The 27,800-nt window shown below is 54.5% G+C and overlaps 4 protein-coding genes across 5 annotated transcripts; all 4 read left to right on the top strand.

Moving 5' to 3' along the window:
- Nucleotides 1-3,132: 3,132 nt before the first annotated feature.
- LOC110365137 (T-cell activation Rho GTPase-activating protein-like) lies at nt 3,133-5,890 on the top strand. Its single transcript, XM_065059269.1, has 9 exons — nt 3,133-3,334; nt 3,525-3,686; nt 3,771-3,880; nt 3,982-4,177; nt 4,408-4,525; nt 4,670-4,725; nt 5,074-5,165; nt 5,246-5,413; nt 5,758-5,890. The coding sequence occupies exons 2-9, from the start codon at nt 3,645-3,647 to the stop codon at nt 5,780-5,782; spliced, it is 807 nt and encodes a 268-aa protein (XP_064915341.1). The 5' UTR covers nt 3,133-3,334; nt 3,525-3,644; the 3' UTR covers nt 5,783-5,890.
- A 4,419-nt stretch (nt 5,891-10,309) lies between these two features.
- On the top strand, nt 10,310-12,718 carry LOC135579171 (uncharacterized). 2 transcript variants are annotated; one of them, XM_065059271.1, is made up of 7 exons: nt 10,311-10,806; nt 10,897-11,016; nt 11,211-11,384; nt 11,736-11,777; nt 11,947-12,031; nt 12,136-12,189; nt 12,506-12,718. In XM_065059271.1, the coding sequence occupies exons 1-7, from the start codon at nt 10,775-10,777 to the stop codon at nt 12,620-12,622; spliced, it is 624 nt and encodes a 207-aa protein (XP_064915343.1). In that variant the 5' UTR covers nt 10,311-10,774; the 3' UTR covers nt 12,623-12,718. The 2 variants fall into 2 exon arrangements, with proteins under 2 accessions (XP_064915344.1, XP_064915343.1); XM_065059272.1 differs by lacking the exon at nt 10,897-11,016 and having other exon boundaries at nt 10,310-10,806.
- A 200-nt stretch (nt 12,719-12,918) lies between these two features.
- On the top strand, nt 12,919-15,785 carry LOC135579169 (T-cell activation Rho GTPase-activating protein-like). Its single transcript, XM_065059267.1, has 9 exons — nt 12,919-13,132; nt 13,347-13,508; nt 13,593-13,702; nt 13,817-14,012; nt 14,242-14,359; nt 14,516-14,661; nt 14,931-15,013; nt 15,094-15,264; nt 15,644-15,785. The coding sequence occupies exons 2-9, from the start codon at nt 13,467-13,469 to the stop codon at nt 15,666-15,668; spliced, it is 891 nt and encodes a 296-aa protein (XP_064915339.1). The 5' UTR covers nt 12,919-13,132; nt 13,347-13,466; the 3' UTR covers nt 15,669-15,785.
- A 3,551-nt stretch (nt 15,786-19,336) lies between these two features.
- LOC102086399 (T-cell activation Rho GTPase-activating protein) lies at nt 19,337-24,229 on the top strand. Its single transcript, XM_065059540.1, has 15 exons — nt 19,337-19,578; nt 19,772-19,945; nt 20,297-20,338; nt 20,424-20,508; nt 20,613-20,666; nt 20,983-21,049; nt 21,417-21,622; nt 21,836-21,997; nt 22,082-22,191; nt 22,306-22,501; nt 22,732-22,849; nt 22,994-23,049; nt 23,418-23,509; nt 23,596-23,757; nt 24,090-24,229. Exons 1-15 carry the CDS (start codon nt 19,337-19,339, stop codon nt 24,115-24,117), a joined length of 1,794 nt encoding a protein of 597 aa, XP_064915612.1. The 3' UTR covers nt 24,118-24,229.
- The last annotated feature ends 3,571 nt before the right edge of the window (nt 24,230-27,800 follow it).

Raw genomic sequence — 27,800 nt, 5'->3', positions numbered from 1 at the left:
AGGAATTCTGCATCTTCAACAGCACAGATTAATGGCAGAACAGCATTTTTTTATCTTGGTTTACTTTTTCCTGAAATATTGGAATGAAATAAAGAAATTCACTTGGCTATGTAAAGCCCAACAACTCCAGAATTGGAGTCCTTTATTCTCTAATCCTTCTCTTTGTTTGTTTGTTTGTTTGGTTGGTTTGGTTTTTGGTTTGTTTTTTATAGGAAGAGATTATGAGGAGAGACCTGGATGGTTTTATCTTCATAGATCCTAAATAATACATTGTAGCAGTCAAGAGCGAATATACTTTTATCATGTATCTTTTCATTTTGGGACATGGTGAGTTCAATCTGCTGGTCCATAGCCCATGGAGTTCAACAGACACCTTTGACTTCTCTCCTTTGGCTCAAGTACTCAGTGACACCTCCTGTCACTGGGGTTAGCACAATTAATGGAGATAATCTGCTCTCTACCATCTCATAGAATAGGCTGCCTTCTACCAATGTATATACAAGAGAAAACAATGCGTATTTTCCGTGTAGATTTTGGAGCATTCTTTGACAAAGTGCCCTTGGGGCAAAGGCGGCTGCTGGGCTGCCATAGGCAAAGCATGGGCAGCAGGTGCAGGGAGGTGGTCCTTCCCCTGGGCTGTGTCCTGCTCCGGGCTCCCCAGTGCAAGGCAGCCATGGCCATAGTGGAGAGAACCCCCAGGCCAGTGCCCCCCCAGGCCCCTCCCACTTTCCGTTGGGCTGGGACTGCTGGTCAGTTGGAGCCACCAGCCAGAAGAGACAGCAGGACGGAGTTGTGCTGGCACCCAGCAGCGCTGGCAGGAGGCAGGGTCTGGCCCCGCAGCGCTGCCCCGGCACCAACACCAGCACCAGCACCAGCACCAACACCAGCATCAACACCCGCGCCGTGTCCTTGCTGTGGCCGTCTGCATCGCGTCCTTGTTGCACGGCCAGGGTCCTCCTGTCCCGGGCGGGATGGGCCAGGCCAACTGCTGCTGTGGCTCCAGGTGGGTTCCCCCTGCGGCTCGGGGACACGCGGGCACGGCCGGGCCCCGCAGCAGCGGCATTTCTCATGCCCGCCGCTCTCTGCTGGGCAGGGAGGCTCTCAGCGACACCGAGCCGGTGCTGAGCGCGGACGTGCGGCTGACCCGGGGCCGCAAGAGGAGCGAGAGGCGCCTTCTCCTCCTCCAGCAGGAACTTCTCATCACCAAATTGCAGTAAGAGCCTCAGAGCCCAGCTGCCTTTCCCCCATCCCTGGCCCTGGGAGCCGGGCAGGGCCACCCTGGCACCAGCCCCAGGTGCTGGATGCACCCATGGCTGTGCCAAAAGCAGGGGGGGACAGGGCTGTGCCTGGGGGGACCCCAGAGTGGGAGGCCACCCCCAGCTCACTGCCTGCATCTCCTCTCTGCAGACGTGGCAGCACCCTGCGCCCACAGCTCCGCCTGCCCCTGGACCAGCTGTGGGTGCTGAGCAAAGGGAAGGAGGCAGTGCAGGAGGAAGAAGAGGAGGAAGAAGAGAATAGCGATGAGGATGCGACCTGCCTCATCTTCATCTGGCCTGGCGGCTCCTGCGTTGCCCATTTTGGGTGAGTCGTGGTGCCATGTGCCATGGCTGGGCAAAGAAATGGTTGCTGACTGTGCCCATGCCACTCTGGGAATGGCCTCTGCCCCCCGTGCAGAGCCTGGGCAGGGAGGAATGGGGCCATTGCCACGGTCTGTATCCCCTGCTCAGCTCTCGGTGACCATAAGGGAAGGGCAAGAGCAGTTGCTCAGGCAGAACAGAGGGAGCCAGGGCTTGGTTAATGTCTCTGTCCTGCTACATGGGGCTCTGTCCTGTCCTTGTGTCCTTCCCCAAAGGGCAGGGCTGTGCAGTCGCCTGGCTATACCCAAGGGCTGGTGAGCAGCGGGGCCTGACACTCTTTCTCCTCTCTTTCTGCAGCTCGCGGGCACTGAAGGAGCTGTGGCTGGGCGCACTGCTGGGGTAAGATGGGGGGATGCTCCAGGCTCAGACAGATGAGGGATCACATCTCCCCAGCTGGGGAGAGGTGACCCCGTGACTGCAGGCAGCCCTCGGGCAGAGCTGCCTGATGAGAGAGAAGAGGGGGCTCAGGGCTCACCCACCCTTTGTGTTCCACAGGAGATCAGAAGACACCAAGACACCCTGTGTGACTCACCTACCATCGCTGAAGGTCATTGAGAAGGAGCTAAACCACCGCCATGCTGTGAGTGTCTGTCTGTCCTGGGCTTTGTCCCCAATCACTGCTCCTCCAGCCCAGCAGCAGAGCCATGGCTGCTCACCCACTTCCCCTCCTTCTCTCTTGCCCAGGGGAGGACATTCAACACCAGGAGCCTGCAGAGGCTGATGGAGTACCAGGCAAAGGTGAGAATGGCTGCCTTTCACCTGCCTCTGGCCGTGCCGGGGTGCCAGGGACGTGCGGCAAGGGGTGTGAGGTTGTACTGGATGGAGGGAGCGTCTTGCAGTGCCACTCAGAGAGCTGAGATGGTTGGGGAGCCTGTGGAAAACCCAGCACATCTTCATTAGCAGTGTTGGGAGGAAACCTGTTATGTGGGGCAGAGAGCCCGGGAGGGCAGAGGGTCCCAGCTGTGCCGCGCTCAGGCTGCTGGTGCTGGTGGCAGCTCGCTGGTGGCCCTTTGTGCTGCAGGGCTGCTCTTTCAGCACAGCCTGGTTCTTGCAGGGTGATCCCAAGCACGGACCTCTGCCAGCCCCATCTGGAAATGGAGGAGGACTTGGTCGCACAACAGGTGAGTTTTCTAAAGAAAGGCAACCTTCGGCATGCGGTGGAGCTGCACTCACTTGTCCCTTGAGTGTCACCATGCAGGATGGTCAGCCCAAGGGAGGATGTCAGCTGCAGAAGCAAGGACACCCAACGTTCAGTGCCTGCTGGACATGGCTATGTGGGGACACGCAGCCTCTGGTGCTGCCCACAGCTTGGAGGAGGGCAGGACCAGGGCTGTCCCAGGATGTCCTGCTGGCTCTCAGGAGCCTCCAAAGGGGAGACACCGAGCCAGAGCTGAGGCTCCAGCTGCCGCTCCCTGCCCGTCCTGCCGCAGCGCTCAGCTCAGCTCTGCAGGCAGGGCAGGCAGGGCAGGGCAGGCAGGCTCCATTGACGGGCTATTGCTCTGTTTTCCTTTGCAGCAGGAGGCAGCAGCAGCAGCAGCAGCAGGAGGAGGGGGCTGCCCTGGCCCTTTGCTCTGCGGCGCAGCCGGGCCGCTGCCCAGGCGCCAGGGCAGGTGGTCTCCGGCTGCAGCAGGGCGCTGTTTGGCCAGCCCCTGGCAGCCCTCTGCGGGGAGGACGGCACACTGCCCCAGCCCATCCAGGTAAGCAGCCTGGACAGGGAGTCCCCAGCCCTCCCTCCTTATGCTGCTCAGAGATACTGGGTGTCCCCAGGGTCTCCTGACATGGGGTATTGGGCTCTTCAGCTGTGGTTCACGTCTCTGTTCTACGACCAGTTGGGATAGAGCACTGGCCATCACAGTTTAAAGGCACCTTCTCCTCCCTGTCCTGCAGGAGCTGCTTGCTGTTCTATATCGGGAAGGACCATCGACGGAAGGGATATTTCGCAGAGCCGCCAGCGGAACAGCGCTTCGGGAGCTGCGCGAGGCCCTGGACCGTGGCCTGGACACCGACATGGGAAGCCAACCTGCAGATCTGTTGGCCGTCGTCTTGAAGGTGAGTGCTTCTGACCTGCAGATGCAGGAGCTCCTGCCTGGCCCGGCATCTTCTAGGACTTACCTGGAGCTCTTGTCATTGCAGGACTTCCTCAGAAACATCCCCTCTAAGCTCCTCGTGGAAGACCTGTATGAGGAGTGGATGGCAGCCATACAGAAGACCAGCACAGAGGAGAAGATAGCGGAGCTGAAAGTGTAAGTACAGGCAACAGGCTGAATGTTGAGGAGGAACCAAGACTACCTGGAAAGCTGTATGAAATATCTTCTTTGTTCGTGTTGTGTTCCTTTTTCCTTAGGGTGGCAAAGAAGTTGCCAGCGGCCAATCTCCTGCTCCTGAAGGAGCTGCTGTCCGTCCTGCAGCACATTGGCCACAACGCTGACACCAGCAAGATGACCTTTAACAACCTGGCCATCTGCGTTGGGCCCAATCTGCTGAGCCCACCCAAGGAGGAGCTGCTGCCGCTGGACGCCCTGCTGGAGGTCACACAGAAGGTACGCTGTCTGGAGCAGCCGGCTGCAGCCTTCCCGGCCCATCAGAGCTCGGCTGCTCGCAGCTCTCTGGATGCCTTCTCCTCCCTGGAGCCAGTGCTGGTGGGGGGGCTGCGTGGAAGAGCAGCCCCACAGCCACAGCCTCCTGCGCAGAGGCGAGGCTCAGGAGCGGGAAAGGCTGCTTGGTGCCTTTTCAGGCAGCTGGGTTGAGACCAAGGCTTTGATGTGTGCAGGTGAACATGCTGACAGAGCTTCTGATGGAGAACTTCAGTGACATCTTTGGCGAGGAGACAGCTGGTCTCTCCTGTATATCGGCAAAGGAATCACCAGCACCTATGGAAAGATCCACAGGTAAGGGGAAGGACTCATGGTTGTTACAGACTGGTCTTGGGACATGAGAAATTTCAGTGTTAAGAAGACATTTTGGCAGGGTTTTGCTTTATGTGCTGCTTCATTCAATGAAGTCACTTTGCTGCACATGTTTTTGCTTTCTAGATGGTCATTTGGAAGAGCAAAGTGGCCCCGCAGGCAGAGAAGACGAGAACCATCAGGTAAAAACCTTTCTGGATGCCCCCCCTCTCTGCTGGAGCACCTGGAAGAATCTGGTGGAGACACAATGGTGGAGGGTGAAACGGCAGAGGTATGGCAGCTCCCCAAGCACTGGGACAATGTGTCTCGGGTCAGAGGTTTGTTTATTATGGGTCCATACAGCTGCTGTGCCTCCTCCTGGTAGCCGATCCCTCATGCGTTTAGGATTCCTGCTCTCCACAGAATGATACATTATAAGGAAAACAAACCGTAAACAATGTAAACCAGCATGTAGAGCAAAGTTGGCAATTTGGCAGTCCGTTGCCAACTCGTGTTTTGCCACCTGTTCACTACCAAAATTTCTGTTTCAGGTACCTCCATCTTCGACTGCAATGACCTCCAACAGTGCAACAGAGCCCCTAGAGAAGCTGGAGGAGCCGAGGAGCCCTTCAGAGGAAGGAAGGTAAAATGAGGTCCATTTGCTTTAAATCAGTATGGACCAATTACAGCTTTCCCTAACTCATAGCATGGCGGGATGGAAAGGTTTGCAGGCTCTCCTAAGGACAAGGAAAAGGAAAGAAAGAGGAAGAGGAAACTGGTCTGGAGAGAGGAAGATGATAGCCAGATGGAGAAGAAGAGGAAGAAGAGAGGAAATGTTTTGGGGGACAGAGCAAGAAGATACAGGAAGGTGCAGAGGTTCAGGAAGCCCAGGTGTGTACCAGGCTCTACTGCCCATCTTACCCAGCTCTCTGCACTGCTCTTAGTGAGTCCAACTTGCGGGCAGGGGGTGGTGAGGGATGGTGCTGTGCAGGGTTTTTAAATAACTGGGTTGCATTGGGAACAAAGCTGCACAGGCACAGGCCTCTCAGGGCATCACCCACGGGGATGAGGCGCCAGAGCCATCCCGGAGCCACTGCAGCCACAGCTCTCTCTGCTGGGCTGTTGAGGCTGTTGACAATTCAGTGTAACTGCTCTTCCCAAATAAAACGGGAACCAAGTGTTGCCTATTCCTGCCTTTGTGGGCTTATCATTGCTTTCTGACTCTCTCATTGCAGGTCCCGTTTTTCTGTTAAGCGTTGAATCCCTGTGATTCATGGTGTTGATGTTTGGAATAAAGTGTTTTGGAAGATAAAAGAAAGTGTTTTTTAAATGTTGATGTTCACAATAAAGGGTTTTTTTCCTCTGTTCTGAATATGTGTGTTGGGAGTTTTTTTGGACTGGGGAGATGTTATTTGGTGATGAATCCTCCGGGAGGAAGTTGGGATCATCCCTGTGCCAGCATCCTTGCCAGTGGCATCAGGGCTGAGTTCAGGTGCCTGGGGAGTCAAACCGCAGCACAGTCACACAGGGGGGTGGGGGCCGGACAGGACCTCTCGGGGGTGAGTGTTCCCTCAGCTCCTGCTGGGATTGTGGGCACCACACAGCTCCTGCTAAGGCCTGATGTGTGCTGGGAGCAGCGCCATGAGCTCAGGGCGAGGGCAACACCTTGGCAGACATGCTGGCCGGGAAGGGCTGAAGGTCCTTGTGCAGACAGTCACCTGCAGCTTGTTGTTCTCTGCAGCCACCATCCTTGCATCCTGATTGTTGGGCAGTTTCTTCACAATCCCCTCCCTCATGGAAATGGGATAAACCAAATTCCCATGCTGGGCAGCACAAGCCCACAAAAGCGGTTCCAACAGCAGCCGGTGTGCTGAGGTTTTGTGTGCTTCGGTCTGATACAGCAGATGCCCACAGCCTGAGAGAGGAGCAAGGACGAGCACTCTCACCATGGACGAGCAAACACTTTTGCTCACAGGTTCTGGTGGTTTAAGCCTGGTCGGTGGCTGAGCACCACACGGCCACTCACTCCCACCCCACCACGGGGGCCTGTGGAGGAGAATCAGGAGGATAAAAGGGAGAAAAATCCTGGGTTGAGATAACAACTGTTTAGTAATTAAATTACAGATTTTAAATTAAAAACCAGCCAGCCAAGAAACAGAGAGAAAACAAAAGCCCAGGCAAAACAAGAGATGCAAAGGAAAGCAAGTGCTCAGTACTAAGCGACTGATGCCCAGCCAGGCCCTGAGCAAGGGCACCCCCACCAACCTCCGCGCCCCAGTTTTATTGCTGAACACAAGGCCATGTGCTGCGGGATATCCCTCTGGTCAGTGGGGGTCAGCTGTCCCTCCTGTGTGCCCTCCCAGTGTCTTGTGCACCCCCAGCCTGCTCGCTGGCCGGGCAGCCTAAGAAACAGAAAAGCCCTTAGTGGTGTGCAAGCCCTGCTCAGCAGTAACTAACACATCCCAGCACTAGCAGGGCAGTTTTCAGCACTAATGAAAAGCATGGCCTCATACAAGCTACTAGGAAGAACTATAGTGATTAAGATCATCAGAGGCGCTCTTTTTGAGACCTTTGTTTCTTCATCTTCAAGCCCTCCTGGCCTTAACTAGGCTATGGCAGTACTTCAGGCAGTTCTAGGTTCTGCCCATCCTCTTGGATCATGAAGATTCTCGAAATCCAGCCTTCAGCCACCCCAGACCCTGGAGACCCAGCGGAGAGGCTGGAACAAAGCAGAGGTACCCTTGGTGCAAGGGGATCTGCTGGGATCAGGGGGAAGAGGATGAGATTAGGCAACCCTTGAGCAAAATGCACAAGTTGCTGATGGGTCCTGCTGGAGTGCACCATCAAGTGCTGAGAGGTCTGGCAGATGGATCTGAGAGGCAAAAAGGGAGATGTGCTGGAGATGAGAAGAAAGGAAACACCACATGGGGTGATGAGCAGTGCAGGGAATGGAAACCTGTCAGAGTGACCGGGCAGGGAAGATGCTGACCAAGAGGGTTCAATAAGTGTAGGTGGAGGCCAGGAACCAGCAGTGTCCTCCAAGGTAAGGGTTATTGGCAGCAGGTGATTTTTACAATGAAATGATCCTTTGTGTCTTCTGGCTGTTTCTGCCTCAGCATATGGTGGAGCGGGGAGTGGTTGGTCTGTGGTGAGTCCTCACGGAGGAGGTGGGTTGAGTCCCTTGTGACAGCATCCTTTCCAGCAGGCGTCAGGACTGATTTGAAGTGTTTTAGAAATAAAACCAAAGCACAGAATCAAACAGGAGGGTGGAGGTTGGAAGGGACCTGTGGAGCTCTTCTGGTCCAGCATCTGCTCAAGCAGGTTTCCCTAGAGCAGGTGTCCCAGGACCATGTCCTGCTGAGTTTGGTGGATCTGCTGGAAGCAGTTCCAGGAGGTCAGAGCAGGGACAAGACGCAGGCAGCGCACAGTGGCCAGGAAGGGCTAAAGGTCCATATGCAGCCACCGTCCCCTGCAGCTTGCTGTCCCCTGCAGACATCTTCCCTGCATGCTGATTGTCGGGCAGTTTCATCAGACCCCGCTAACCCGTGGCAATGGCAGAGATTAACTTCCATGCTGGGCAGTATCAACACCTCAGCTCAGCCAAGAAGCTCTTGAAGCAGCTCCAGCAGCCGAACTGCTGAGGTTTTCATGCACCGCAGTGTGATACGGGGAACATCAGTACTGTGACACAGGCGACAAGAACAGCACTCTCACCATTGGTAGGTAACTATGGGCCAGGATCTCATTGCAGTTACAGAGACTTGCCACATTGAGGTGGAGGAGTTGCCCTTGATGTGAGAGAGCAACCGGAATGGATGGAACTCTGCCTGGCAGGGGAGGAAGAACAAGTGCAGAGCTAATGGGTAAAAATGAAGGGGTGGGCTGACAAGGGTGACATTGTCCTGGGTGTGCACCTGATAGCAAAGAGGAAGCTGAGGAGGCTTCTGCAGACAGCTGGAAGTAGCCTCACAATGACAAGGCCTGCTTCTCATAGGGGACTTCAATCACCCTGACATCTGCTGGGGAGACAACACAGCTGAGCACACACAGTCCAAGAGGTTGCCGCAGGTGGTGGAGGAGCCAAGGAGGAGAGTTGTGCTGCTGGACCTCTTCCTAAGAAACCAAGAAGGACTGCTTGAAGTTGGGAGGGTTGGGGGCAGCCTCGGCTGCAGTGACCATGGGTTGGGTGGGGAAAAATTTAATGAAATATAACAAGAGAAAGTGTAGAATATTGCATCTGGGTAGGAACAAACCCAGGTTCCAGTATAAAATGGGGAATGACATATTAGAGAGCAGCGTAGGGAAAAGGGACCTGGGGGTCCTGGTGGACAGCAGGATGACCATGAGCCAGCACTGTGCCCTTGTGGCCAGGAAGGCAAATGGCATCCTGGGGCGGATTAGAAGGGGGGTGGTTAGTAGATTGAGAGAGGTTCTCCTGCTCCTCTACTCTGCTCTGGTGACACCTGGAATATTGTGTCCAGTTCTGGGCCCCTCAGTTCCAGAAGGACAGGGAACTGCTGGAGAGAGTCCAGCACAGGGCAAGAGAGATGATGAAGGGAGTGGAGCATCTCCCGTGTGAGGAAAGACTGCGGGAGCTGGGGCTCTTTAGCCTGGAGAAGAGGAGACTGAGGGGCAACCTTACAAATGTTTACAAATATATAAAGGGTGAGTGTCACGAGGATGGAGCCAGGCTCTTCTCGGTGACAGCTAATGGTAGGACAAGGGGTAATGGGTTCAAATTGGAACACAAGAGGTTCCACTTAAATTTGAGAAGAAACTTCTTCATGGTGAGGGTGACAGACACTGGAACAGGCTGCCCAGGGGGATTGTGGAGTCTCCTTCTCTGGAGACATTCAAAACCCACCTGGACACATTCCTGTGTAGCCTCATCTAAGTGTTACTGCTCCGGAAGGGGGATTGGACTGGATGAGCTTTTGAGGTCCCTTCCAATCCCTGACATTCTGTGATTCTGTGATTCCCCATTTTTAATTTTGTTTTAGAAAAGGTCTCAGGAGGAGGGGCATTTCTAATTTACCTTCACAGATCCTAAAATATACATTGTAGAGGTCCAGATCAAATATGCCTTTATCATGTATCTTTTCATTTTGGAACATGGTGAATTCAATGTTCTGATACATAGCCCATGGAGTTCAATAGACACCTTTGACCTTTCTCCTTTGGCTCAAGAGCCTCAATGACACCCCTTCTCCCTGGGGTGAGCATGAGAAATGCAGATAATATGCTCTTTACCATCAAATAATCTAGGCTGCCTCCTACCAAATGTTCTAGGTGAGAATCCAACCCCATCCCTTGTTTCAAAGAACATCAGCACTATGAAGGATATGACCTTCAAATGACAAATGAGACAGTCTGAAGAGCTTTTAAAAGCTTGCAGGAATAGAAAGCAGAAGCAAAGTCTGTATAAAACAAAACAATAATGTGGAATTTCTGCCCAAATTTCTAAACCTTCTTCGACAATTTATGCCACATCAACGTGCACGTCTGCAAGGTCCTGCACTGCAGTCTGCAGGTACAGTTTCCATACAGTGACCTGGATGCTGCAGCAGTGTCCCCTCAGACTGCAGGCAGTGGCACACAAGTGGGGGAGAGGGTGGTGCTGGCAAGCAGAAGGACATGGACATGCTGGAGAAAGGGGCTGAAGGGAATGTCCTGCCTTTCAAGCAGTGGAAGAGCAAGGACCTGCACATGGGGAGGAAAAGCCCTTGTCCCAGGATAGTCTATCCTGGGGGACACCCATCTGGACAGCAGCTATGCAGAGCCCTGGGGTCATGGTGGAGCCCCAAGACAGGGATTTGGAGGCAGCAAAGTGCCCTCAGGGCAAAGGCGGCTGCTGGGCTGCCATAGGCAAAGCATGGGCAGCAGGTGAAGGGAGGTGGTCCTTCCCCTGGGCTGTGTCCTGCTCGGGGCTCCCCAGTGCAAGGCAGCCATGGCCATAGTGGAGAGAACCCCCAGGCCAGTGCCCCCCCTGGCCCCTCCCACTTTCCGTTGGGCTGGGACTGCTGGTCAGTTGGAGCCACCGGCCAGAAGAGACAGCAGGACGGAGCTGTGCTGGCACCCAGCAGCGCTGGCAGGAGGCAGGGTCTGGCCCCGCAGCGCTGCCCCAGCACCAACACCAGCACCAGCACCAGCACCAGCACCAGCACCGACACCCACACCGCGTCCTTGCTGTGGCCATCTTCACCGCGGCCAGGGTTCCTGTTGCACGGCCAGGGTCCTCCTGTCCCGGGCGGGATGGGCCAGGCCAACTGCTGCTGTGGCTCCAGGTGGGCTCCCCCTGCGGCTCGGGGACACGCGGGCACGGCCGGGCCCCGCAGCAGAGGCATTTCTCATGCCCGCCGCTCTCTGCTGGGCAGGGAGGCTCTCAGCGACACCGAGCCGGTGCTGAGTGCAGACGTGCGGCTGACCCGGGGCCGCAAGAGGAGCGAGAGGCGCCTTCTCCTCCTCCAGGAGGAACTGCTCATTGCCAAATTGCAGTAAGAGCCTCAGAGCCCAGCTGCCTTTCCCCCATCCCTGGCCCTGGGAGCTGGGCAGGGCCATCCTGGCACCAGCCTCAGGTGCTGGATGCACCAATGGCTGTGCCAAGGGCAGGGGGGGACAGGACTGTGCCTGGGGGGACCCCAAGGAGCAAGGCCACCCCCAGCTCACTGCCTGCATCTCCTCTCTGCAGACGTGGCAGCACCCTGCGCCCACAGCTCCGCCTGCCCCTGGACCAGCTGTGGGTGCTGAGTGGTGGGAAAGAGGCGGCGCGGGAGGAAGAAGAGGAGGAAGGAGAGGACAGCGATGAGGATGGGAGCTGCCTCATCTTCATCTGGCCCAGCGGCTCCTGCGTTGCCCATTTCAGGTGAGTCGTGGTGCCGCATGCCATGGCTGGGCAGGAGAGGTTCCCATCTGTGCCCATGCCAGTCTGGGAATGGCCTCTGCCCCCCGTGCAGAGCCTGGGCAGGGAGGGATGGGGGCATTTTCATGTGCTGCATCCCCTGCTCAGCTACTGGTGCCAAGAAGGGAAGAGTAAGAGCAGCTCCTCTGGCAGGACAGATGGAGACAGGGCTTCGGCACTGCCTCTGTCCTGCCCTATGTGGCTTCTTCCTGTCCCTATGTCCTTCCCCATGGAGCAGGGCTGTGCAGGCGACTGGATCTGCCCATGGGGTGGGGAGCAGTGGGGCCTGATGCTCTTTCTCCTCTCTTTCTGCAGCTCGCGGGCACTGAAGGAGCTGTGGCTGGGCGCACTGCTGGGGTAAGACGGGGGGATGCTAGAGGCTCAGACGGACGGGGAATCACAGCTCCCCAGCTGGGGAGAGGTGACCCCATGGCTGCAGGCAGCTCTCAGGCAGAGCTGCCTGACAAGAGAGAAGAGGCAGCTTGGGTCTCAGCCAGCTGTCTCCCTCTCCCCTCCCGGTGCACAGAACACCTGAAGAAGCCAAGAGGCCCCGTGTGACCCACCTACCGTCAGTGAAGCTCGTGGAGAAGGAGCTAAACCACCACCATGCCGTGAGTGTCTGTCTGTCCTGGGTTCTGTCCCCGAGCACTGCTCCTCCAGCCCAGCAGCAGAGCCATGGCTGCTCACCCGCTTCCCCTCCTTTTCTCTTGCCCAGGGGAGGACGTTCAACACCAGGAGCCTGGAGAGGCTGATGGAACACCAGGCAAAGGTGCGAATGGCTGCCTTTCACCTGCCTCTGGCTGTTGCGGGGTGCCAGGGATGTGCAGCAAGCGGATTGAGGTTGTGCTGGATGGAGGGAGGGTCATGCGCTGCCACTTGGGGATCAGAGAGGGCTGGGGAGCCCCCAGGAACACCAGCACATCATTGCTGGCACTGCAGGGAAGAAACCTGCTGTGTGGGGCAGAGAGCCTGGGAGGGCAGAGGGTCCCAGCTGTGCCGCGCTCAGGCTGCTGGTGCTGGTGGCAGCTCGCTGGTGGCCCTTTGTGCTGCAGGGTTGCTGTCTCAGCACAGCCTGGTTCTTGCAGGGTGATGCCAAGGAAGGGCCTCTGCCAGCCCCATCTGGAAATGGAGGAGGACTTGTTTACACAGCAGGTAAGTTTTCTAAAGAAAGGCAACCTCCAGCATGCTCACTTGTCCCTTGAGTGTCACCATGCAGGATGGTCAGCCCAAGGGAGGATGTCAGCTGCAGAAGCAAGGACACCCAACGTGCCGTACCTGCTGGACATGGTTCTGTGGGGACACGCAGCCTCTGGTGCTGCCCACAGCTTGGAGGAGGGCAGGACCAGGGCTGTCCCAGGATGTCCTGCTGGCTCTCAGGAGCCTCCAAAGGGGAGACACCGAGCCAGAGCTGCGGCTCCAGCTGCCGCTCCCTGCCCGTCCTGCCGCAGCGCTCAGCTCAGCTCTGCAGGCAGGGCAGGCAGGGCAGGGCAGGCAGGCTCCATTGACGGGCTATTGCTCTGTTTTCCTTTGCAGCAGGAGGCAGCAGCAGCAGCAGCAGGAGGAGGGGGCTGCCCTGGCCCTTCGCTCTGCGGCGCAACCGGGCTGCTGCCCAGGCGCCAGGGCAGGTGGTCTCCGGCTGCAGCAGGGCGCTGTTTGGCCAGCCCCTGGCAGCCCTCTGCGGGGAGGATGGCACACTGCCCCAGCCCATCCAGGTAACCAGCCGGGACAGGGGGTCTCCAGCCCTCCCTCCAGATGCTGCTCAGAGATGCTGGCTGTCCCCAGGGTCTCCTGACACGGGGTATTGGGCTCTTCAGCTGTGGTTCACATTTCTGTTCGCAGAACAGTTGGGACAGAGCTCTGGCTCTGGCCATCACAGTTTAAAGGCATCTTCTCAGCCAAACCTCTGTTCTCCTGCATTTCCTACAGGAGCTGCTCGCTGTTCTACGTCAGGAAGGACCATCGACGGAAGGGATATTTCGCAGAGCCACCAGCGGAACAGCGCTTCGGGAGCTGCGCGAGGCCCTGGACCGTGGCCTGGACATCGACATGGGAAGCCAACCTGCAGATCTGTTGGCCGTCGCCTTGAAGGTGAGTGCTTCTGATCTGCAGGTGGAGGAGCTCCTGGCTGGTCTGGCGTTTTTTAGGGTTCACCTGGAGCCCTTGTCATTGCAGGACTTCCTCAGAAACATCCCCTCCAAGCTCCTCGTGGAAGACCTGTATGAGGAGTGGATGGCAGCCATGGAGAAGACAAGCACAGTGGAGAAGATAGAGGCACTGAAAGTGTAAGTACAGGCAACAGGCTGAATGTTGAGGAGGAGCCATAGCCACTGGCCAAGACTACCTAGAAAACTGTGTGAAATACCGTCTTTGTACATCTTGTGTTCCTGTTTCCTTAGGGTGGCCAAGAAGTTGCCAGCGGCTAATCTCCTGCTCCTGGAGGAGCTGCTGTCCCTCCTGCAGCACATTGGCCACAACGCAGCCACCAGCAGGATGACCTTTAACAACCTGGCCATCTGCGTTGGGCCCAATCTGCTGAGCCCACCCAAGGAGGAGCTGCTGCCGCTGGAGGCCATGCTGGAGGTCACACAGAAGGTACGCTGTCTGGAGCAGCCGGCTGCAGCCTTCCTGGCCCATCAGAGCTCGGCTGCTCGCAGCTCTCTGGATGCCTTCTCCTCCCTGGAGCCAATGCTGGTGGGGGCCTGCCTGGAAAAGCAGCCCCACAGCCACAGCCTCCTGCGCAGAGGCGAGGCTCAGGAGCGGGAAAGGCTGCTTGGTGCCTTTTCAGGCATCTGGGTTGAGACCAAGGCTTTGATGTGTGCAGGTGAACATGCTGGTGGAGTGTATGATTACGAACTACCGTGACATCTTTGGGGAGGGGATGGCTGGTCTCTCCCCCACAACTGCCAAGGAGACATCGGAACCCATGGACAGATCTACAGGTAAGGGAAGAAACTCATCGTTGTCACAGACTGGTGGTGGGACACAAGAAATTTCAGCATCAAGAAGACATCTGGTGTAGGGCTTTGGCAGGGAATTGCTTTATGTGTTACTTCATTCCAACAAATCATTTGTTTGCACATGCTTTTGCTTTCTAGATGGACATGTTGAAGAGCCACGTGGCCCTGGAGGTAGAGCAGACAAGGACCATCAGGTAAAAGCCTTTCTGGATGCACCCTCGTCTCTGCTGGACAACCTGAAAGAATCTGGTGGAGACACAGTGGTGGAGGGTGAAACAGCAGAGGTATGGCAGCTCCCCAAATACCAGGACAACCTGTCTCGGGTCAGATGTTTGTTTATCATGAGGCCATGCAGCTGCTGTGCCTCCTCCTGGCTCAGATGCTACTTCATCACACCTTCATCCAGTCTCTTTTGGTGCGAGTGGACTCTGCAAACTGTGAACAATGCAAACCAGCATCCTCTCTGTAGAGCTAAGTTGGCAACTCACAATAAATTGCCTACTACTCTATGTCATCTCTTACCAACTTGTTATCTCTCAAATTTTTGATTTAGGCTTCGCCTCCAATCGCCCCAAAGAGTGCAGCAGAGTCCTTGGAGCACCCAGAAGAGCTGAGGAGCCTTTCAGAGGACAGAAGGTAATACAAGCTCGTGTTGCTTAAGGTCAATAATGACTGAATGTGGCTTTCCCTAACTCATAGCACTGTGGGATTGAAAGGTTTGCAGGCTCTCTCCAGGAGAAGGAGAAGGGAAGAAACCAGAAGAGAAGACAGACCCACGGAGATGACAGTGACAACGTCGTGGAAAAGAAGAGGAGGAAGAGGAACAACATTTTTGGAGGAGGAACAAGGAAGAGATACCGGAATATCCAGAGAGTCAGGAAGCCCAGGTGTGTACCAGGCTGTGCTGCCCATTATTCCCAGCTCTCAGCACTGCTCTCAGTCTGTCCAACTGGCTGGCAAGGGACAGTGAGGGATCGTGGTGTGCGGGTTTGTAAATAACTGGGTGTCAGCTCCCCAGGGGTTCCCGATGGAGCCCTGCTGCGTGGCACTGAGACACCGGGCATCTCTGCACAGGCACAAGTCTCTCAGGGCATCACCTATGGGGATGAGTTGCCACAGCCATCCCGGAGCCACTGCAGCCACAGCTCTCTCTGCTGGGCTGTCCACAATTCCTTGTAAACGCTGTTCCCCAAGGAAAGGGGAACCAAGTCTTGCCTATTCCTGCCTTTGTGGGTTTATCAGTGCTTTCTGATCCTCTCGTTTCAGGTCCCGTTTGCATGTTAAGAGTTGAACCCCTGTTGCTGTTGTTGGAGTTTGCAATAAACTGTTTTTGAAGTCACAAGAAAGTGTTTTAAAAATGTTCATTCCCTCACAGTTGATGTTCACAATAAAGTAATTTTTTCTCTGTTCTGACCATGTCTGCTCTATGATGTTTTGGACTAGGTTGAAGTTATGTGGTGATGAATCCTCGGGGAGGAGGTTGGGACCATCCCTTGTACCAGCATCCTTGCCAGTGGCATCAGGGCTGAGTTCAGGTGCCTGAGGAGTCAAACCGCAGCACAGTCACACAGTGGGGGGGAGGCCTGACAGGACCTCTCGGGGGTGAGTGTTCCCTCAGCTCCTGCTGGGATTGTGGGCACCACACAGCTCCTGCTAAGGCCTGATGTGTGCTGGGAGCAGCGCCATGAGCTCAGGGCGAGGGCAACACGTTGGCAGACACGCTGGTCAGGAAGGGCTGAAGGTCCTTGTGCAGCCACCGTCACCTGCAGCTTGCTGTCCTCTGCAGTGCCATACTTTCATCCTGATACTTGCACAGTTTCTTCACAATCCTCTCCCTCATGGCAATGGGATAAGTCAAATTTCCACACCAGGCAGCACAAATACCTTGGCTCACCCTAAAAGCTTCAGAAGCTGCTCCAACAGCACCCAGAGTGCTGATGCTTTTGTGCATCCCGGTGTGATACAGGTGATACGTGCAGCTTGACAGAGGAGGGAGGACGAGTACTCTCACCATGGAGAAACAAGCACTTTTGCTCACAGGCTGTGGTGGTGTAAGCCTGGCCAGCACCTGAGCACCACATGTCTGCTCGCTCCCTCATCACCATGGGGATGGTGGGGAGAATGGGAGGGTAAAATGAAGAAAACTCCTGGAATGAGATAACAACAGTTTAGTCATTAAATTACAAATTATCAACTGAAAAAGAGTCAGCCAAGAAGACTATTAAACACTGTACTGCACACTGTTGCTCCCTGGAATGTCAAATACACAAAAGATCCTTTCAGAAATGTCTCTCGTTTCCTCCATTTTTCCTGAAATAGCAGGGCTTTAACTTTCTTTGTGGTTTCCCTTTGAATCAAGGTGTTGTGATGTAACCCAAGGCAGCAGCATAACCACGACAGCCACTCACTCACTCTCCTCCTCCCACCCGTAAATACGGGAGAGAATTGAAAGGGAAGGGAGAAACTTGTGGATTAAGATAAACACAGTGTAATAATGTAACAAAGTAACACTAATATACTACTGCTACTGCTACTAATCTCTATAGAATTGAAATAGAATTTAAAATAAGAAATAATGCAATTCCTCATGGACTCCATGGGCACCGAGCAGCCAGTCCCAGGAATCAGCACCTGGTCCTGAACAGCCGATCCCAGAGACAGAAGAGAGAAAAAGGCAGAAAGGCCCAGAGCAATTAAAAACATTAACTCTGTCCCAATGTGTTATCTCGTTCTCTTACTAAGCCCAAATAATGACCATGCTAGATATGAGAAAGAAAGATTTTTAACTGCATGAATAAAATGAACTCACTTTCAGTCAGACCAGCACACAAGCCATTTCTCAGTATCAACCGTTCAACCAGACACACGCCATCCAAAGCTGACATTGTATATTTATTTGCCATCATGAGGGCCTTGCACACAAACTTGTCCCTGTCTCTGTTGGCCACCCAATGGGTGAATGTCACGGGTCCCGGGGAGGACTCCTTTCTGGTGCTCCTCCAACCAGATTAGCCAAGGAAAAAGCCTTGACACCCAAGTGTGATAAAGCCTGAACACCCAAGTGTGCTCCTCTATGGACATGAGTATTCCTGCCTCAGCTCACCACACATTTCGTTTCCTGTTGGACCTGACTTATTTCAATGTCTTGGAGGCTGAAAGCTGGCTCCGCAGCATGTGTGCCAGAGACATTACCCCAGTTTGGCTGGTGTCCACCAAGAGGCGTGTGTCTTTAGCAATGATGGTAATTCCAGGGAAAAGAAGCTTGTTTGATTGATCAGAACCCTGCAGGGAGAAGAGAAGAGCAGGGATGCAGTCACAACATTTGCAACAAATTCCATGGAGCATGTTGCTCACACGCAGCCTGCTGTGAGTTCCCCTGCTGCTGAGCCTGTGGGGATGGTCAGGGGATAAAGGATGAGACCTGACCTACCTGTCTGAAATACAGCTGTCGCCAGCCTCGGGGCAAGTGGAGCCAGGAGCTGGTCCTGCAAACCATCCATCCAGGACACAGAAAGCTTTCAGCAACCATGGCTGTTCTGGAACAGGCTGTGCCATGTGCATCCCTGTCTATGAACATTCCTTGCCCTAGAACTGAGAAGGAGCTTGAGATATTGCCCATGGCTATAGGAGGACAGTGGCCTCAGAAAGTGGCTTGGGGTTTGTGTTGCCCATGACCAGCGATGGCCACAGGGTGACAGAGGAAGGACTTTTCCTGGGGAAGAGGCGTCAGGCAGTGGTTGAGATGGAGAACAACTTCACCACGGCTTTGGCTGTAGGTGGAGGGTTGTGGGTCAGAGAGTAATTCTGCATCTTGCACAGCACAGCACAAGTAAAGGGCCGTACATCACATTTTTCTCTTGGTTTACTTTTTTCTGAAAGAGTCATAAGTTGGTAGCCAGTGCAGAGCAAAGGTCAGACAAAGTGGCTCACTGAATTGGAATGAAATAAGGAAATTCACTTGGCTATGTAAAGCCTGACAGCTCTAGAACTGGAGTGGATTTTTTCCCTAATTCTTCTCTTTTTTTTTTTCTTTTTTTTTTTTTTTTTTTTTTAAAAAAAAAAAAGGAAAATGTTATTGGGAGGGACATGGATGATGTACCTTCATAGATCCTAAACTATACAATGTTGCAGTAAAGAGAGAATATGCCTTTATCACGTATCTTTTCATTTTGCAACATGGCAAATTCAATCTGCTGGTCCATAGCCCATGGAGTTCAACAGACACCTTTGACTTTTATTCCTTTGGCTCAAGAGCTCGATGACACATCCTGTCACTGGGGTTAGCACAATTAATGCAGATAATCTGCTCTCTAACATCTCATAGAAGAGGCTGCCTCCTACCTAAAGATCTGGAGACAAGAAGAGCCCCAAACCATACTAGACAGAACATGAGCACTATGAAGAGAAGTGACGCTCAAATAAAAAATGAGGTGGTTTGAAGAGCTTTTAAGACCTTGCAGGAACAGAAACAGGAAGCACTGTATATGTAATGTAAAACTGTGTGGATTTTCCGTGTAGATTTTGGAGCATTCTTTGACAAAGTGCCCTTGGGGCAAAGGCGGCTGCTGGGCTGCCATAGGCAAAGCATGGGCAGCAGGTGCAGGGAGGTGGTCCTTCCCCTGGGCTCTGTCCTGCTCGGGGCTCCCCAGTGCAAGGCAGCCATGGCCATAGTGGAGAGAACCCCCAGGCCAGTGCCCCCCCAGGCCCCTCCCACTTTCCGTTGGGCTGGGACTGCTGGTCAGTTGGAGCCACCAGCCAGAAGAGACAGCAGGACGGAGCTGTGCTGGCACCCAGCAGCGCTGGCAGGAGGCAGGATCTGGCCCCGCAGCGCTGCCCCGGCACCAACACCAGCACCAGCACCAGCACCAACACCAGCATCAACACCCGCGCCGCGTCCTTGCTGTGGCCGTCTGCACCGCGTCCTTGTTGCACGGCCAGGGTCCTCCTGTCCCGGGCGGGATGGGCCAGGCCAACTGCTGCTGCGGCTCCAGGTGGGTTCCCCCTGCGGCTCGGGGACACGCGGGCACGGCCGGGCCCCGCAGCAGCGGCATTTCTCATGCCCGCCGCTCTCTGCTGGGCAGGGAGGCTCTCAGTGACACCGAGCCGGTGCTGAGCGCAGACGTGCGGCTGACCCGGGGCCGCAAGAGGAGCGAGAGGCGCCTTCTCCTCCTCCAGGAGGAACTGCTCATTGCCAAATTGCAGTAAGAGCCTCAGAGCCCAGCTGCCTTTCCCCCATCCCTGGCCCTGGGAGCCGGGCAGGGCCATCCTGGCACCAGCCCCAGGTGCTGGATGCACCAATGGCTGTGCCAAGAGAAGGGGGGGACAGGACTGTACCTGGGGGGACCCCAGAGTGGGAGGCCACCCCAACTCACTGCCTGCATCTCCTCTCTGCAGACGTGGCAGCACCCTGCGCCCACAGCTCCGCCTGCCCCTGGACCAGCTGTGGGTGCTGAGTGGTGGGAAAGAGGCGGCGCAGGAGGATGAAAACAAGGAAGAGGAGGGCAGTGATGAGGATGGGAGCTGCCTCATCTTCATCTGGCCCAGTGGCTCCTGTGTTGCCCATTTTGGGTGAGTTGTGGTGCCACGTGCCATGGCTGGGCAGGAGAGGTTCCCACCTGTGCCCACGCCAGTCTGGGAATGGCCTCTACCCCCGGTGCAGAGCCTGGGCAGGGAGGGATGGGGCCATTGCCATGTCCTGCATCTCCTGCTCTGCTCTTGGTGCCCAGAAGGGAAGGGTAAGAGCAGCTGCTCTAGCAGGACAGAGGGAGCCAGGGCTTGGACAGTGAATCTGTCCTGCCCCATGTGGCTTCTTCCTGTCCCTGTGTCCTTCCCCATGGAGTAGGGCTGTGCAGATTCCCAGCTCTTCCCATTGCCTGGGAAGCAGCAGGGCCTGACTCTCTTTCTCATCCCTTTCTGCAGCTCGCAGGCACTGAAGGAGCTGTGGCTGAGCACACTGCTGGGGTAAGGCGGGGGGATGCTCCAGGTGCAGAAGAAGAGCTGCCTCAGGGCTCACCTGGCTGTCTCCCTCTCCTCTCCCGGTGCACAGAACACCTGAAGAAGCCAAGAGACCCCGTGTGACCCACCTACCGTCAGTGAAGCTCGTGGAGAAGGAGCTAAACCACCACCATGCCGTGAGTGTCTGTCTGTCCTGGGTTCTGTCCCCGAGCACTGCTCCTCCAGCCCAGCAGCAGAGCCATGGCTGCTCACCCGCTTCCCCTCCTTCTCTCTTGCCCAGGGGAGGACGTTCAACACCAGGAGCCTGGAGAGGCTGATGGAGCACCAGGCAAAGGTGCGAATGGCTGCCTTTCACCTGCCTCTGGCTGTGCTGGGGTGCCAGGGATGTGCGGCAAGTGGAGTGAGGTTGTGCTGGATGGACGGAGGGTCATGCGCTGCCACTCGGGGATCAGAGAGGGTTGGGGAGCCCCCAGGATCACCAGCACATACTCGCTGGCACTGCAGGGAAGAAACCTGTTGTGTGGGGCAGAGAGCCTGGGAGGGCAGAGGGTCCCAGCTGTGCCGCGCTCAAGCTGCTGGTGCTGGTGGCAGCTCGCTGGTGGCCCTTTGTGCTGCAGGGCTGCTCTCTCAGCACAACCTGGTTCTTGCAGGGTGATCCCAAGCACGGGCCTCTGCCAGCCCCATATGGAAATGGAGGTGAACTTGGTCACTCGGCAGGTGAGTTTTGTCAAGGAATGCAACCTCCAGCAAGTGGTGGAGCTGCACTCACTTGTCCTTTTAGTGTCACCATGCAGGATGGTCAGCCCAAGGGAGGATGTCACCTGAAGGAGGAAGGACACCGCTGGGCCACTGGACGTGGTTCTGTGGGGACACGCAGCATCTGGTGCTGCCCACAGCTTGCAGGAGGGCAGGGCCAGGGCTGTCCAGGCTCTCCCACTGGCACACTGGCTATCAAGAGTCCCCAAACTGGAGACACCGAGCCAGAGCTGCGTTTCCAGCTGCCGCTCCCTGCCCGTCCTGCCGCAGCACTCAGCTCAGCTCTGCAGGCAGGGCAGGCAGGGCAGGGCAGGCAGGCTCCATTGACAGGCTCTTGATCTGTTTTCCTTTGCAGCAGGAGGCAGCAGCAGCAGCAGCAGGAGGAGGGGGCTGCCCTGGCCCTTCGCTCTGCGGCACAGCCGGGCCGCTGCCCAGGCGCCAGGGCAGGTGGTCTCCGGCTGCAGCAGGGCGCTGTTTGGCCAGCCCCTGGCAGCCCTCTGCGGGGAGGATGGCACACTGCCCCAGCCCATCCAGGTAACCAGCTTGGACAGGGTTTCCCCAGCCCTCCCTCCAGATGCTGCACAGAGAGGCTGGGTGTCCCCATGGGCTCCAAGACTGTGAATTGGGCTCTTCAGCCATGGCTCACGTTCTGTTCCCAGACCAGTTTGGGATAGAGCTCTGGCTCTGGCCATGACAGTTGGAAGGCATCTTATCAGCCAAGCCTCTGTTCTTCTCCCGCTCCTGCAGGAGCTGCTCGCTCTTCTACGTCAGGAAGGACCATCGACGGAGGGGATATTTCGCAGAGCCGCCAGTGGAACAGCGCTTCGGGAGCTGCGTGAGGCCCTGGACCGTGGCCTGGACATCGACATGGGAAGCCAACCTGCTGATCTGTTGGCCGTCGTCTTGAAGGTGAGTGCTTCTGATCTGCAGGTGGAGGAGCTCCTGGCTGGTCTGGCGTTTTTTAGGGCTCACCTTGAGCTCTTGTCATTGCAGGACTTCCTCAGAAACATCCCCTCCAAGCTCCTCGTGGAAGATCTGTATGAGGAGTGGATGGCAGCCATGGAGAACACCAGCACGGAGGAGACGGTAGAGGCACTGAAAGTGTAAGTACAGGCAACAGGCTGAATATTGAGAAGGAGCCATGTCCACTGGCCAAGACTACCTGGAAAACTGTATAAAATACCTTCTTTGTACATCTTGTGTTTCTGCGTCCTTAGGGTGTCCAAGAAGTTGCCAGCAGTCAATCTCCTGCTCCTGAAGGAGCTGATGTCCCTCCTGCAGCACATTGGCCACAACGCAGCCACCAGCAGGATGACCTTTAACAACCTGGCCATCTGCGTTGGGCCCAATCTGCTGAGCCCACCCAAGGAGGAGCTGCTGCCACTGGAGGCCATGCTGGAGGTCACACAGAAGGTACGCTGTCTGGAGCAGCCGGCTGCAGCCTTCCCGGCCCATCAGAGCTCGGCTGCTCGCAGCTCTCTGGATGCCTTCTCCTCCCTGGAGCCAGTGCTGGTGGGGGCGCTGCCTGGAAGAGCAGCCCCACAGCCACAGCCTCCTGCGCAGAGGCGAGGCTCAGGAGCGGGAAAGGCTGCTTGGTGCCTTTTCAGGCAGCTGGGTTGAGACCAAGGCTTTGATGTGTGCAGGTGAACATGCTGGTGGAGTTTACGATTAAGAATTACAGCGACATCTTTGGAGAGGAGGCAGCTGGTCTCTCCTGTTCATCTGCCAAGGACTCACCAGTACCTATGAAAAGATCCACAGGTAAGGGGAAGGACTCATGGTTGTCACAGACTGGTGTCGGGACATGAGAAATTTTAGCATCTGGTGTAGGGCTTTGGCAGGGGATTGCTTTATGTGCTGCTTCATTCCAAGCAATCACTTCTTTGCACATGCTTTTCTTTCTAGATGGGCATGTGGAAGAGCAAAGTGGCCCTACAGGCAGAGCAGACAAGGACCACCAGGTAAAAACCTTTCTGGATCCCTCCCTCCCTCCCTCTGCTGGACAACATGAAAAAGCTGAGCGAGACAGAGTGGTGGAGGGCAAAAAGGCAAAGGTATGGCACCTCCACAAATACCAGGACAAAGTGTCACCAGTCAGAGGTTTGTTTCTCGTGAGGCCAAGGAGCTGCTGTGCCTCTTCCTGGCAGCTGATCCCTGGTGTGTTTGGGATTCCTGCTCCCCATGGAATTATACATTGTAAGCAAATCAAAGTGTGAGCAATGCAAACCAGGATCTTCTCTGTAGAGCTCAGGTGGCGATTGGGCAGTAAGTCACTTGCTACTCTATGTTGTCTCTTGCCAAGCTTTTAACTCCCAAATTTCTGCTTTAGGCACCTTCATCTTTCCCTCCAACCACCACTGGAAGTGTGGCAGAGTCCCTGGGGCTCCCGGAAGAGCTGAGGAGCCTTTCAGAGGATAGAAGGTAAAATGAGCTCGCTTTAGCTGAAATAAGTAGTGTCTCCAGTGGATCGTGGCTTGCCATATCTAATCACACTGTGCAATGGAAAGGTTTGAAGGCTCTCCCCAGGATGAGGAAAAGAGAAGGAACAGGAAGAGAAAACACACCTGTGGAGATTACAGTGACAACAACGTGGAAAAGAAGAGGAGGAAGATGTTTGGGGATGGAAAACTAAGAAGACGGAGGATGGTGCCAAGGCTCAGGAAGCCCAGGTGTGTATCAGCCTCTCTTGCCCATCTTTCCCAGCTCTCAGCACTGCTCTCAGGCAGTTCAGCTTGCTGGGTGTCAGCTCCCCAGGGGCTCCCGATGGAGCCCTGCTGTGTGGCACTGAGACACTGGGCATCTCTGCACAGGCACAGGTCTCTCAGGCATCACCCACGGGGATGAGTTGCCACAGCCATCCCGGAGCCACTGCAGCCACAGCTCTCTCTGCTGGGCTGTCCACAATTCCTTGTAAACACTGTTCCCCAAGGAAAGGGGAACCAAGTTTTGCCTATTCCTGCCTTTGTGCATTTATCAGTGCTTTCTGTCTCTCTCATTGCAGGTCCTGTTTTACTGTAACTGACTGTTAGACCTGTTGCTGTTGTTCACAATAAAGTGTTTTGGAAGTTACAAGAAAGTGTTTTCTAAATGTTGACTCCCCCGCGGTTGATGTTCACAATAAAGTGGTTTTTTTCTCTGTTCTGACTATGTGTGCTGGGAGTTTTTTTGGACTGGGGAGATGTTATTTGGTGATGAATCCTTGGGGAGGAGGTTGGGATCATCCCTGTGCCAGCATCCTTGCCAGTGGCATCAGGGCTGAGTTCAGGTGCCTGAGGAGTCAAACCGCAGCACAGTCACACGGGGGGGTGGGGGCTGGACAGGACCTCTCCGGGGTGAGTGTTCCCTCAGCTCCTGCTGGGATTGTGGGCACCACACAGCTCCTGCTAAGGCCTGATGTGTGCTGGGAGCAGCGCCATGAGCTCAGGGCGAGGGCAACATGTTGGCAGACACGCTGGCCAGGAAGGGCCGAAGGTCCTTGTGCAGGCACTGTCACGTGCAGCTTGCTGTCCTCTGCAGCCACCATCCTGATTGTTGGGCAGTTTCTTCACAATCCCCTCCCTCATGGCAATGGGATAAACCAAATTTCCACACTGGGCAGCACATATACGTCGGCTCATCCTAAAATCTTTAAAAGCAGCTCCAACAGCAGCCAGAGTGCTGAGGTTTGTGTGCATCCCAGTGTGTTACAGGGGACGCCCACAACCTGATAGAGGAGGAAGGATGAGCTCTGTCACCATGGAAAGCAAATGCTTTTGCTCACAGGCTGTGGTGGTTTAAGCCTGGCTGGTGGCTGAGCACCACACAGCTGCTCGCTCCCTCCCCACCACAGAGAATGCGTGGAGAATTGGGAAGGGAAACAGGAGAAAAGTCCCTGGTGGGCCTGACTGGGTTGCACCCTCAAGTGCTGAGGGATCTCACAGATGGCCCTGTGAGGCCACTGCAAAAAGGGAGATGTACTTGGAGATGAGAAGAAAGCAAACGCCACATAGGTTGATGAGCAGTGAGGGGATGGAAAACTGTCAGAGTGCCTGGGCACAGATGGTGCTGCCCAGTGACAACAACTGTAACTGGAGGCCAGGAATCAGTGTTGATCCCCAAGGCAAGGGTTATTGGCAGCAGGTGATTTTTACAATACAATAATCTTTTGTCTCTTCCGACTGTTTCTGCCTCAGCATATGGTGGAGCGGGCAGTGGTTGATGTGTGGTCAGTCCTCACGGAGGAGGTGGGTTGAGTCCCTTGTGACAGCGTCCTTTCCAGCAGGCGTCAGGACTGATTTGAAGTGGTTTAGAATTGAAACCAGATCACGGAATCACACAGGAGGGTGGAGATTGGAAGAGACCTGTGGAGCTCTTCTGGTCCAGCATCTGCTCAAGCAGGTTTCCCTAGAGCAGGTGTCCCAGGACCATGTCCTGCTGAGTGTGGTGGATCTGCTGGAAGCAGTTCCAGGAGGTCAGAGCGGGGACAAGACGCAGGCAGGGCACGGTGGCCAGGAAGGGCTAGAGGTCCATATGCAGCCACCGTCCCCTGCAGCTTGCTGTCCCCTGCAGACATCTTCCCTGCATGCTGATTTTCAGGCAGTTTCGTCAGATCCCACTAACCTGTGGCAATGGTAGAGATTAACTTCCATGCTGGGCAGTATCAACACCTCAGCTCAGCCAAGAAGCTTTTGAAGTAGCTCCATCAGCCAAACTGCTGAGGTTTTCATGCACTCCAGTGTGATACGGGGGATACCCACATCATGACGGAGGTTGAACAACAAGCACTCCTGGTGTCAGTAGGCATATATTTAGCTCGTTGCACAAGTTACAAGTTATGTGTTCCAGATTGCCAGTTTTGGATTCAAAATCTTGATTTTGAAGCTTAATGCATTACATGATGAATGAGTGAATTTCTGTGTTAGACTAGCCTGGACAAAGGGGATTGAGCTGTTGTTTTCCATTTTTATCTGTTTGTTTTCTTGATGATCTCACAAAATATAGTTGAATTTATAAAGTATGTTTGCCCGTAAATGTGATGTCCAAACAGACTGCTCAGTCCAGAGGAGGCTCTGTGTTGCTTTGCATGGTCTGCAGGACAGGGTGGCGCCTGTTTTGTATTTTCAGAAGCCCCACTGAAAATATTGTTCATTAAGTTAAAAGGCCTGTCTTAATACTTCTCTTTTTACAGTACTTTCTGCAAATGAAACCTGGAGCATGGGAATCACATCTATACATTTCAGTTGCCAGCCTGAGCAGTTGAATGTACCTGCAGATCAGGTGGAAACATAGTGCATACCTGGATTTGCTAGACATCACCAGTTGGTCCAAAGTGGTGTACTGGTTTTGGTGCATCAGGAGTAGAGTCAGCATCTAACTGAGTGCCAGACATCTGCAGTTACAGTATTAGACTGACAACTGCCCTTCATCCTTCAACAGTGCCTTCAGAAGACCTCAGGTCACTTGGCACATCTGCCCAGGCAGGGAACAAGGCCATCCCTGAGAAGAAAAGGACAGGTGGAAACTGCTTTGAGTGACTGATGAAGCCGGGGTTTCACTGCCTGTGCACATTGGTTTCAGGTGCTGTATTATTACCCAGGACTTGTTGCAGTCTCAACTCATTTTCCCATCTGGATCATATGAGGTATCCTCCATTAGTGACACTTTGCTCTGACAGGCACCCTGCTGTGCATTGCAGCAGTTCAGAGCTCAATAATTTATTTTGGAAGCATGTTTTGTACATGGCTTAGAAAATGGAAGAGAACAGGAGTATTGCAACAGTGAACTGTGGGGTGGAGAAATATGTTCTGCCCTGTAGTTTCTAAGCATTGCACTTTGCCATTTATTGTTTCAAAACTGCTTTCTCTCCCATAATTATCTTCAAAAGAGAAGGCTGATTTGGGGTGTGGTTTGCTGTTTGGTTTTTTTTTTTTAGGGAGGGTGGGTGGTTCATTGATTTCTGTTTTCTAATATTAATAATAAAGTTGACTAAACATAAGAAAAAAAAAAGGCAATATATTACCTAGCATTTAAAATAGAGAGGTTGTGCATATGTGCCACAGCACACTTCATCTGTGGACATCAAAGTGTCTTGCAGAGGTTATAATCCTGATTTCAAATATGAGGAAACAGAGGTGCGGAGAGGCAAAGTGGTTTAGCAGGTCGGTGGCAAAGCTGGGCAAGAGTCTCCGGAGTCTATACAGCAGACAGAGATGAGGGAGCAGAGAAGGACAAACCCATCCCCACCTAATCAGGTCCTCAAGTACAACGAAGGCACAGTGACACTGCAGGGAGAGCAGCAATTCATGCCACAAGCCATGGAGCCAGCAAAGCCTGGTTTCCTCTGGTTTTGTGTCTAAAGGCTAGTCTGGGGGTTGTGTGATGTTGGCCTTTGATGGTGCAATCACGGGGTGCCACTATGGCCTTTCCCTCACTAAGGGGACCAGTAGAATCTGGCTCCTCAGCTTTGTTGTCTTTTTCCCAAAACTTTTGGGTACTTCATAATTTTTGGGCCTTTCTGTCAGGTGCAATCACTGTGAGCCAGTGGAGTCACAATGAACACATCCCTGCGTGCACACACACATACAATTGCATTGCAGTATAATGGGGTACCTTATCCTTTGGATATTCCATCAAAATTTTAATATTGTAGATTTATAGGTCTGAACTTTTTTCTCTGCAAGAGAGTTCTGAAAGTCAATAACAGATGGTACAGCAAGGATGTTCATGCTGTTGA

Source organism: Columba livia, chromosome 3 (assembly GCF_036013475.1).
Source record: "Columba livia isolate bColLiv1 breed racing homer chromosome 3, bColLiv1.pat.W.v2, whole genome shotgun sequence".
NCBI lineage: Eukaryota > Metazoa > Chordata > Aves > Columbiformes > Columbidae > Columba > Columba livia.
The sequence above is the reverse complement of the archived record's forward strand: the minus strand, read 5'-3'. Positions and strand labels throughout refer to the sequence as shown.